The 11,805-nt window shown below is 38.7% G+C and overlaps 2 protein-coding genes across 2 annotated transcripts; both read right to left on the bottom strand.

Moving 5' to 3' along the window:
• Positions 1-1,099: 1,099 nt before the first annotated feature.
• On the bottom strand, positions 1,100-5,731 carry egln3 (egl-9 family hypoxia-inducible factor 3). The gene is made up of 5 exons (XM_056426498.1): positions 5,240-5,731; positions 3,415-3,534; positions 2,762-2,898; positions 1,695-1,768; positions 1,100-1,466 (listed from the first exon to the last, which is right to left on the bottom strand). Exons 1-5 carry the CDS (start codon positions 5,600-5,602, stop codon positions 1,384-1,386), a joined length of 777 nt encoding a protein of 258 aa, XP_056282473.1. The 5' UTR covers positions 5,603-5,731; the 3' UTR covers positions 1,100-1,383.
• A 3,267-nt stretch (positions 5,732-8,998) lies between these two features.
• sptssa (serine palmitoyltransferase, small subunit A) lies at positions 8,999-11,649 on the bottom strand. The gene is made up of 2 exons (XM_056426505.1): positions 11,468-11,649; positions 8,999-10,195 (listed from the first exon to the last, which is right to left on the bottom strand). Exons 1-2 carry the CDS (start codon positions 11,568-11,570, stop codon positions 10,092-10,094), a joined length of 207 nt encoding a protein of 68 aa, XP_056282480.1. The 5' UTR covers positions 11,571-11,649; the 3' UTR covers positions 8,999-10,091.
• Between the last annotated feature and the right edge of the window lie 156 nt (positions 11,650-11,805).

The raw sequence follows: 11,805 nt of genomic DNA, 5'->3' as shown, positions 1-11,805 counted from the left end.
CGCGTTGCGTTAACACTTATCGATCTCCGTCTCGCGCGCCACAGAGCTCCGTGCGCGCATCGGGACCGAGCAAAAAAAGTCACTTGTCAATCTGTCCACCTGTCCGGGCCGGTGAGGTTTCAGCTTTGCAGCGGTGTCCCCGCCGTCCCTTTCATCACGGCCCAGTTCATGAAGGAACCACACAGTCAGTTTGCCTCAGCAGCTGCTAGAGGAAGACTAGAGGCCTTTAGATTGTATCATGGTGGAGTTAATGGTTGACAAACAAGATAAAAATGTTCTGTTTAACCCTCCTGTTACCTTTACATTTACTAACATATTTTACCCTCGGGGTCAATTTGACCCCAGTAATTAAAACCTCCAGAAAATTATTAGAATTAATATTGCTTCCCAAGTTTAAGTGTGAGGTACTTTATGTTTGTTTGTTGACTACCTAAATAGCCCTTTAAATAAATAAAAAAGTTGATATTTCTTATATGTTTGACACAGTGAAAAACAGCCTGGGGTCAAATTGACCCCAAAGAACACCGACATTAAACATTGAATGGGGTCAAATTGACCCGAAAGGTAACAGGAGGGTTAAACATTCTGTTTAGGATGAAGATGTATTAATGTTCCATATGGAAGAAAACTGCTGAGTTGCAGCACCATTGTATAGAAGAATGTATAAATGTATATATCCGTCTTTTGTCATAAATCTCTATGTTCTCACAAAATATACCGAGAATATCGGTAATATGTGATTAATCATGATTAATCCACAAAAACCTGTGATTAACCCGATTAAAATTTGTAATCGTTTCATAGCCCTAATATATATATATATATGTATCTATATATGTGTTTGTGTGTATATATATATACATATATCTATGTGTGTCTATATGTATATTATCCTATGATTAGCGTTTTAAGTTTTTCTATACATCTCTGTAAATACATATATATATACTTTTGACATATTATACTATGTGTTTGTTTATGATGTGTGTACTTGTACTGTATGTCAGGATGTGTGTACTTATGACTTACTATACTATGACTTTTGTTATATTACTTTGACATACTATAATAAACTCCTACTTTGTATGACAAACAAAGACAAACTTTTACTTTTAATTGACACACTGGTTTTCAGTTAATATACCAAAGAATTGGACCTTCCAGAGTAAACATATGTAAACCTCTTTGAGAGCATTCCTGTGCTTCACGTCTTCCATCTGTAAACCTTCAACTTTGGTCGACTCCTTCTGGAGGAGGAGGAGCTTAAAGTTTCAGTCAGCTGTTTTTCCACACGCACAAACTGTTGATGCATGGATGCAGATTTCTAAATTTCTTCTGCTTTTGTTCTCTATTTGCTTTTCAGCTTTTATTTTGAAAAGCCGTTTAAAAGTTGGGTAGAATCTTGTCTTGGTGTCGGATCTTAGGTGAAGTGGAGGACGAGGAGGAGGAGCCGTCACCGGGAGCCGCTGTAACAGTAGAAGAAGAAAAGATGCTTTATGACATTTACACTATAACAAATTAGTAAAAAGGTAAAATACATAATTCTGAAATACTTTGATACAAAGTATCTCATAATGACATAATGTCAGAGTACTGCACATCATGATGTGTGTACTTGTACTGCTCTGATCTGTGTACTTGTACCTGTACTGCGTGTCATGATGTGTGTACTTGTACTGCGTGTGTACTTGTACCTGCGGCGGCCCTGAAGCGCCTCTTGGCCTCGGCTCTCTCCTCGGAGTCAAAGTACCAGACGGTGATGGCGTACCTGAAGCAGACGACGTCTTGTTCACGCTCGTGTTTTAAATAAAGTTTGAGTGAAACCACTCAACACATTTTAAAACTGAACATTAGTGACAAAAAGAGTGCTTTAAATATTCATGGAGATAAATATACATTATACTCGCTTCGATGTGAGATATTTATTCAACGTGTTGACATGTAAAGAAGCGTTGGTGTAGTTACACACTCTCACCAGCAGGTGGGGCCAACGGACTGTTTATAATCTGATCAAAATAATAAGAAATATTGATTTTATTCGGCGTACTTTTGTTAACTTCTGCACTGAATGTGTCAGGACGTTGTACTAAATAAATATTTACATTATTATTATTGTATTTAAAGTCTTAACATTTATCTTCCAGCTGGGATTAAATACATAAAATAAAACATAATTAACTCCTAAAATAAAATGTATTAGTCCCGTTACAATGTATCCAATAAATCAAGTTATCAATGCATTTAATTTATTTAGACTTTTTACTTTATTGTTTCTTTGATGTAAATATCTGGCTGTTTTTTTAAAGTGAGATATTGTTGAAACTTATTTAATATTAAAATCTGTCATCACCAGAAGCTGCCAACATACACGGAGACACTTTATTAAAGATTAGAACACATCGAGTAACTTTTTAATGATTAATAAATCGGAGCTAAACTGTAATTCATAAATATACCATAAGTTATTAAGTTATCCTAATTTACTTGTTTCTTTTTAGCTTTTTATTAAAATTGAGATTTTTTCATTGCGTAATTTTAAAATACAAAATAACTTTAATTATTAAAAAAAAAATTTACATTTTGAAATGAGCATTCTGATCTTAATTTTATATTAAATGTCTCATTCTGTGCACACGTTAGTTATGTGTTGTTAAAATGTAACTGATCGGTTAATTGATTAGTTAGTTAATTCATTAATTGGTTGGTTGATTGATTGATTGGTTGGTTAATTGATTGATTGACTGGTGTCTTAGTCCCTCACCGGGTGGCGTAGGAGGGCTGGACCTCGTGGGGGTTCCTGCGGTCGGACCAGAATAAGAGCAGCCGGTCGAACAGCGGCTTCACGTCGGCCACGTAGGGCTTCCCCTCCGGAAAGATCCTGAGGACACCGCCGTGCTCCTGAACACACCACGAGGAGGTCAGGGCCCATGTCACACACAGAGGACGCCGCCGTGCTCCTGAACACACCACGAGGAGGTCAGGGCCCATGTCACACACAGAGGACGCCACCGTGCTCCTGAACACACCACGAGGAGGTCAGGGCCCATGTCACACACAGAGGACGCCGCCGTGCTCCTGAACACACCACGAGGAGGTCAGGGCCCATGTCACACACAGAGGACGGCTACACAGTGAATTGCATACCTCTTGTTCTATCTCTGTACTCTTTACTGACCAATCAATACTTTTACTTCATTTGACGGATAATACTTTACTTTACGGTTTTGGAAGCAGGACTTGAAGTACTCTCAGCGTTTACTTTTACTGCCCTGAGGGTCAGAGAACTTCAGAGAACTTCAGAGGACTTCAGAGGACTTCCTAACATCAGTGTTTCTTGGTGGAATCTCTGCATTAAAGCCCGTAGTGAGATCAGAGGTCAGACATCCAGTTCTGAGCGGCGGTCCCTGAACGCACCGTGGCGCTCCAGTCCTTGTTGAGGTAGTAGATGCAGGTGATGCAGCGGCCGTCGCGGTTCGGGTTATCCACGTGTTTCACGTAACCCGCCCCGTTGCCCGGGTAACACGCCACCATGGCCTGGAGACACACACGGAGGAGGCATGGTTAACAACCGTTACAGTCCTGATATTCATTTAATATATATAAAAATATATATCATTATAATATAATAAACTGTAGTTCATGTCCGCCCTGCAGCGCTGTGACCTTTTGACCCCATCACGAAGCGGAAGCGAATAGGCTGAGAGCAGCAGACGTCAACACAGAGGCTCAAACTGAGGACTTCCTTCTTGGAAACACACACACACACACACACAGCTGATCCTCCTGAATGAAAGGAAGGGTGGGGAGAGAATGAAAGAAGGAGAGGAGGGAGAAGGAAGTGAGAGAGAGAGAAAGAGAGATATATTATCCTCTGGTTGAGAGGAAAGAGGGGAAAGAGAGAGGAGAGAAAGATATCTTGTGAGAGAGATATAAGGAGAGTCAAGGGGAGACAGAGAGAGAGAGAGACCCAAACCCTGATTGAGAGGTAGGGGAGGGAGAGAGAGAGAGAAAGAGATCTATATTATCCTCCTGGTCGAGAGGAGGAGGGAGGAGGAAGGAGGAGGGGGGAGGGTGTGCACTTGGCAGGGTTCCAGAGGGTTAAGGAGGCGTACGTGAGGCAGCGGACGCTCTCACGGAGCTTTCAGGACGATATATAAATAACTATATATATATATATATATAATTATTTACTGGTTTGATCGTCCAAATAGATTTATTAGTTATTTTGAAGAAATCTAACGACGTCATTGTTTCAGTTCTATTGTAAAGAAGTTCAACTGTATCGATCTGCTGCTCTCTGATTGGCTGTTACACATCATGTGAAAAGATGTATACAGAAAACTACATTTCACACTGTAAACTGTTCTTTAAGTATTCGTATCAATAAAAGTTCTGTCTCGAGTATTAATAAATCATTAAACTACTTTCATCAATTACATTACAATATATTATTCATTCAATAGGAAATAAACTCTTTAGATGTTTTAACAAAATAAAAGCATCACACATCCTTATTGTCGAGCTGCTAAAACAATAATCTAACAGCTCTTGTGGATCTTTAATGCGATTATACGTAATATACGACCAGGATATATACTGTATTAATTATAACAAGTGTTCTTTTAATTTGTGTAATTATGACAGAAAAGAAAACAGCGGGAAGGCTTTAACGTAAAATATTAAATATTCTGACAAATAATAAGTGAGCAAAAAAAACGAGAAGTTGATTTACACAGAATGTGTTGAGTTTTTTTATTAGTCCTGACATTAAAAGAAAAGTATTCTGTGAATTACAAGTTTTTACTGTGATGTTTAAATATGCAAATGAGGCTTTACATAACTTAAGAGGAGGTGAATTTGGGAGAAATCTACAGACTCAAACTGACAAAAGCAGTAAAATAAATGTTGTATTTCCACTAGAATGAAAGAAGTTATAAAAGCAAAATAAATTAAAACAAATTTAATAAACCTAAAATATGTTAACCATTAACTTAAAAGTGCGAATATTTTCCGACTCATAAAAACCTGCATTGTTTATATTTCTATTTTATTCCCTTTAACTGGTTTATTGTCTCATTATCATATTTTATGATGAGTCTTAAATCTGCTGATTATTACACATTATGCATTTAAACTATTTATATATATGTTATATATATTATATATTTTACATATTATATGTGTATATAATATATATATATATATATATATATATATATAAATAAAAAACACATCACACCTTCGACCTCTCGCGGATCGTCTTGCTCCCGAGCCGGCTCGCGCACACGGACACGAGCCTATCGATCCGGCCCAGCAGGAAGCCGATGGCCTCAGAGCCGCGCTCCGACCCGCCCACCCAGGCGATCTGGTCCCCGCGGATGCTCCTCGCCCGGTGGACCCCCGGCACGGAGCCCGCCAGCCGGCCGTCCTGCAGCGCGCCGGCCCGGTGCAGCTCCGTGACCCGCCGCAGCACCGCGTCCCCGGCCGGCCGCCCGAGCAGCCCGTCCACGGCGCAGAAGCCGTGGGCCAGCAGCGCCGGGACCACCCGGTCCAGGGCCAGGCGCTCCAGGTCCGGGTCCGAGACGTGCTCGATGAAGGGCATTGGAGGGACGAATAGAGACCAGTAGAAGAGTAGAAGAACATTAAAGGTGAAGAACTTTGACTTGACTGTGATTGACAAGTGGAAACAGGAGCATGAGTGTGTGCGTTGACTAGACGCCTCCAGACAGGTCTGAACTCACTTAAATCACAAACAGTCAAGTCGCGTGTGTGTTATTACTACTTCCGGTAGTTTATTTCAGAATAAAAGCTTTAAAAAATGTATTATAAGATTCCAAAGCATTTGTTGCTGTATTAGACTGATTTTCTGATAGACATCTGCAACTACTAATTAATAATAGAGGACGTTTATTAATGATTTTGTCTTTCTTTTCAACCACTTTAAACTGGATATTTGTTTTGATTTTTGAACTGTGAATATGGAAAAAGACAACATTTAAAGATGTCATTATTGGGCAGTATTTTACTAAATTTCTTCCCGTTTAAAAATATTATTAGTATTATATATTTGGTTGTCAATTGACTAAATTATATATTTTTTCTTGACCGTTGCAGGTTTTTTGGGGTGACATTTAATATAAATATATTTCATTAATCATTTAATTAAACTATTACACTAATCATTATATAAATAATAAATATAATTCTTACTGGGCTCTACTCCCTAAATCAAACCGGTAGTCGTAGACCATAGTGGAAGATGCGATCCAGCTAAATAACTTATTTTGAAGGCCTACTTCTACACGTCTGGTCATATGCTGGTTAACAGATGAGAGAAGTGCGACGTGCTGGATGTGATGTGACTCCGAGGAGGAGGAAGAGGAGGAACTCCTTGTTCTAGGACACAACAACTATGTTTTATTATTACTTATTTTATTATATGACCTTCATAATCATGATACACATTTTAACTTGATTTAAAGGGTAAACTGACTAAAATACAATAATGATAAACAGCATTGAACTTTAAATCTTAAAGTATTTATAAAATATAAATTATTCATTGGTCAATAAGTTATTGTTGTTTTTTCTTTGCCTGTTAATTAATGTAAACAGTCAACTGAACTGGAGTCTCAGTGCCCGCGCACTGGGCGTGGCGTGCCCGCGCACTGGCCCGCCGCCATTGAGCACTCCGCCAGCTGCATGTAGCCCTCGCGCTCACCTCCCCTCCGCGCGCGAGGATGTAAACAGAATGTGAACGTGCCAAGATCAGCTGGCAGATAGTAAACACGGGAGGATCATAATACATTAACTAGTTCAAATAAAAGTAGTAATAATAATAATAATGATAATAATATTACTTCAAAATAACTAATAATAATTTCAAAAAAATAACAATAATTTTAAGAAGTTATTATTTAAACTACTTTATTTTGAAGCTTGTCAATATGTTTACGCAAAGGAAATGGCTTATCAAGATGATGCATGACACCATGCGTATATATATATACAGGACTGTCTCAGAAAATTAGAATATTGTGATGAAGTTCTTTATTTTCTGTAATGCAATTTAAAAAACAAAAATGTCATGCATTCTGGATTCATTACAAATCAACTGAAATATTGCAAGCCTTTTATTCTTTTAATATTGCTGATTATGGCTTACAGCTTAAGAAAACTCAAATATCCTATCTCTAAATATTAGAATATCATGAAAAAGTATACTAGTAGGGTATTAAACAAATCACTTGAATTGTCTAATTAACTCGAAACACCTGCAAGGGTTTCCTGAGCCTTGACAAACACTCAGCTGTTATAAATCTTTTTTTTTACTTGGTCTGAGGAAATATTAAAATTTTATGAGATAGGATTTTAGAGTTTTCTTAAGCTGTAAGCCATAATCAGCAATATTAAAAGAATAAAAGGCTTGCAATATTTCAGTTGATTTGTAATGAATCCAGAATGCATGACATTTTTGTTTTTTTAATTGCATTACAGAAAATAAAGAACTTTATCACAATATTCTAATTTTCTGAGACAGTCCTGTATATATATATATATATGAATAAAAAGGGTCAAACTAAAACCAAACACTAAGTGCATTTACAAAATCAAAAAATATTTATATTAAGTTGCAAAGAAAATAAATAAAAACATTTGAACCACCATCAACAGAGACAAAGTATAATAGAAACATTAGAGGTTCAAACTCCAGAGCGAGTTAACCAGTAACCTTCAACCACTGGTGGTACCTTCCTCCTGCTGCCAGGAGAGCAGAACACGTGTTCAAGTGTTAAAGCTGCATTCTCTCTCCTGACCACCAGGGGGACTCCTCTGGTTGTATAGAAGTATATGCTTCATATGTTGAAGCTGCATTCTCTCTCCTGACCACCAGGGCGTGACTCCTCTGGTTGTATAGAAGTATCTACGTCACTCCTCAGTCAAATTTTGGTCACTTCCTGTTCACTGTCTGCAAGAAACATGGCTACGGCCAAAACGTCAAACTGGAGGCCTCCAAACCTCCACTTCTTATTTGGTTTATAACTGTAACGTAATAAAGTTGCTTTTATTGATTATGGGATTTTAATAAACGATTATCTGATTATTTAAATGTGATTTAAATGAGTCCGAACCCGTCCGGCATTGACGTCTGGGCTGAATCCACGTCCACAGCAGCGTGGGGAGACACACCGGATACTTCAGCTCTCTCTGGTGGTGAGGTGGTGTAACTGCAGCAGCACGCCGCAGTGGAGTGGACACTAAGTGCAATTTCGAGGTACTTTGTTTACTTTATACGCCACTACATTTGTCTACCAGCTTTACTACTTTAAGATTGATAATATAAAATATAAATCGACCAGAAACATACTATGTATGAAAAATACTCAATATATATATGTAATACAATAAATAGCAGAGCATATATTACATTTAAGAAAATGAATTTGAGGAAATGCAAAAAAATCAAAGTATACACAGTGAAAATAGCATTTATTATGTAATGTATAATTAAAGGTGAGGATACAAACCTGTAAATTCAGGGACTTCCTTCACCACTATGAAAGTGAAGAACATATAAATACAATTCAGCAATGTAATAATATTCAGATTCTGCATGAGAACTTTTACTTGTTAATTTGATGCCAAGTACTTTTACTTAAATAAAATAAAATTACTTAAGTTAATTAAGAGTACTTCAAGTATAATCAGACTAATAGTTGTTTTAAACTTTGATTGACTAGTTCCTGAATGTCACTTTCTGTAAATGTTTTCCTATATTATGCTATAATAATATTAACAAAGTAATTTTAAAATTCAAATATTATTGAAATAATGAAGTTCATGAGTTACATTCGTAGAAAGTTGAGCAGAACAGAACTTTAAAAAAAATACATTTTAAAAACTGCTCTTTTCTCAAAGTTTGGTAAGAAAATGTTCAGTAAACTTAAATAAATAAATAAATATATATTCGGATCACACACACCACTCAGAGCCACAGCAGATTGAAACACAACGCGTGTACTGTCCCTTTAATGATTCCAGTCACAGAACAGTGTTTAGCATCAGTAGCTCCTCCACACCAACTACAAAAACTTTACAAATACAAGATTATATACACAAAGGGAGGGAAATGGATCTTTTTCTTTTTAGAAATAATCACAAAAAAAGAGGGGTACGAACATAAAAGTACATTAAAATGGAACCGTTATTATTTCTGTACAAAGAGGAAACCATGCGTGTGTGTGGGACGTCTCCTTCACTGCTGCCTGCAGAAGGTCTGAGAGCTCACCTCCTTCTCGAGCTCCTACGGAGACGGCCATGTGTACAGGAAGAAGCCTCAGGTGTACAGGTCACGGGGTCAACGTCTCCCCTTCAACCCTGCAGCACAGACGCTGTGACCCAACGCATCATTCACGGGTCAAAGGTCGGCGCCGCCGTTCGCTTAGCTAGTGCGCACCGGCTGATGCACGACTGGAGTGAAACTTCAGGATTTACATACAATAAATAACGACAGATCTCAGGTACGATTGGTTACCATGGCAACAATACCCCCCCACCCTCAAATTGGAGCGTTAATCTTTTTCTTCTTGCGTTGCAAAATGGCCGAAGTCGTTTCTTTAAAAAGACGCTTCTGACCAGTGAAAGAACAAAAAGCTTGAGTTTGTCCATCAGAGATCAATGTTTTCACGTCTTAATGTGATAAAATAAAAATAAAATAAAAAATAAAAAAGTCCAACCTGCTCCACAACCAGACGTCCGTGTATTTACACATTCAAATACGGTAAAGTGCGCTTGATTTAAATTAGAAGAAAAATTAGATAAAAACACCCAGAACACCCTCCTCTAAGGCCACGCCTCCAACGCTGTTCACACAAGGTGAGGAGAGAAACAGTCACGGAGGAATACGATCGTCCAGCGTGACCTCGAGCACGATGTCCAGAGCGCTGACTTTCGATATAGAAGAAAAAAAAGAAAAAAAAGAAAGGAGAGAAGCTCCGCCTCCACCCGGTCGGAGACGACCTCCCACCTCAGCAGACGGGTTGATGGACGGAGGCGAGACCCCGCGGGCCGGACAGCCGGGACTCCGCCCGTCATTGGACGACCTCGAAGTAGTGCAGGATGGCCATGATGTGCTGCGGCATGAAGACGTAGCCGGTGTACACGGCCATGCCGGCCACGGAGATCAGCAGGGAGTCTGGAGGGGGCGGAGTCAAGGAGAACACACGACCTCCGACGGATCCATCAGCGACTGACACGTTGATGCCTTCTTTTACAAAGGGGGTTAGCTCACGGGACCATGCAGGATGTTCATATGCACTCAGGTGGGCCTGCAGAAGAAACACAACTCCTCAAACAACACCTGGTAGAATGATCTACACCTCCTCTCAGCCTAATGAGATTAGATATTCCTTTATTAGTAGGTTTCTGTTCATACAAGCGTTTGTTTCGAATGGTGTCGTTATTTTTTTTACCCGTTTTTGTTTTCGTCTCAGTACCTTGTGTCTTAAAAAAAACTCATAACAAAAAAAAAATACACTATTTGTATACGTCCAATTATTACCGGGGGTGGATTAAATTATAGCTGAAGCAATTGATTAATCAAACTTATCGGTTTTAGTAAAAATATTTCTAGCTTCTAAAATGTTAGTCTTACATTCCTTTTTTCCACGTTATAAAATGTAATATATTTGTCATCCTGTAGATGTTATGTCGATGTATTGTCTTTTGTCTTATAAAAAAATATTTTAAAAATACAAATAAATGTAATATTTGTGTCGTCCTCTAGTCGTTAGGTCTATGTTTTGTCTTTTGAGTTTCACATCCATTCACACTCACGTATTGATCAAATACTACAACACCTGAATTATTTCCATCACAATTAAGACAAGCCACAAAGACGAGTTACACAACGTGTTACGCACTACATCTTAAGTGATTAAGAGCAGGTTCCCAGGTGTGTCTCTTCAATACATAAAACCCACCGTTTAAATGTAGGGTTAGTTATGTAACGTAAAACTAGAATATGGTGCAACTTGAGTGGCGAGTCACCCGACCGGAAGTCACCCGACACAAAGTTGCCGGAAACGCCGAAATACGTTGACAATTCCACATTATTCGTAAATAAAATATATATATTTAAAAGATTACAATGCTTATTGAAACACGTTAGCGCCATACAGACACTATCTTCACTTAACTTTATATCTGTTAGCGAAAAAATATATATATATTGTTTACATTGGACACACGCCGATTACGTCACAAACCCGGATGCGTTTCTTAGAACACCGTAAATTATATACTCACGACATCTCTTTAAGTACGTTTTTTTCAATCCAACGCAAGAAGTTACGCTTACGTATCCGGACAAAAAAACAATGAAGAAGTCAGGTGGAGCTCCGCGCTGACATATGGCTGAAGTTAGCTAAAGTTAGCCCGTTAGCTCGCCGGAAGTAGTAAAGGATACTGAACACTGTCCTCTCCCAGGGCTCCAGCATGTACAGCGCCGTCACCAGCAGGTACTGGTAGTAGAACCAGGACAGCTGCTTCCAACAGTCACCCAGAGACATGGTTCCCACTTCGCGAACGACCCCAACAACTTTTAACTTTCTTGACCAGCTTTTTTTTCCTTCCCCTTCTTCTTCCCACTTTCCTTCTGCGTGATGACGTAGGACGTAAAAATAACAAGACGCCCGTTTTTCAAGCCATTCGCGCGAGGCGCACACGTTTGCCGCAGGACAAAGGAGTTCCAACATCCGGATTTCAAAATAAGACACGGATTCAATGTTTATCAAAGTATAGAGG

The sequence above is a fragment of the Pseudoliparis swirei genome, chromosome 11, assembly GCF_029220125.1.
Source record: "Pseudoliparis swirei isolate HS2019 ecotype Mariana Trench chromosome 11, NWPU_hadal_v1, whole genome shotgun sequence".
NCBI lineage: Eukaryota > Metazoa > Chordata > Actinopteri > Perciformes > Liparidae > Pseudoliparis > Pseudoliparis swirei.
The sequence above is the reverse complement of the archived record's forward strand: the minus strand, read 5'-3'. Positions and strand labels throughout refer to the sequence as shown.

What these genes read in the sequence shown, in the direction of transcription:
- egln3 (XM_056426498.1), bottom strand. Translation starts at nt 5,602, where the DNA reads ATGCCCTTCATCGAGCACGTCTCGGACCCGGACCTGGAGCGCCTGGCC. An exon ending in ACAAGGACTGGAGCGCCACG is followed by an intron (nt 2,899 to 3,414) that starts GTGCGTTCAGGG and finishes TGGTGTGTTCAG; the next exon opens with GAGCACGGCGGTGTCCTCAG. An exon ending in CAGCCCTCCTACGCCACCCG is followed by an intron (nt 1,769 to 2,761) that starts GTGAGGGACTAA and finishes CGTCTGCTTCAG; the next exon opens with GTACGCCATCACCGTCTGGT.
- sptssa (XM_056426505.1), bottom strand. Translation starts at nt 11,570, where the DNA reads ATGTCTCTGGGTGACTGTTGGAAGCAGCTGTCCTGGTTCTACTACCAG. An exon ending in CTGGGAGAGGACAGTGTTCA is followed by an intron (nt 10,196 to 11,467) that starts GTATCCTTTACT and finishes CGCCCCCTCCAG; the next exon opens with ACTCCCTGCTGATCTCCGTG.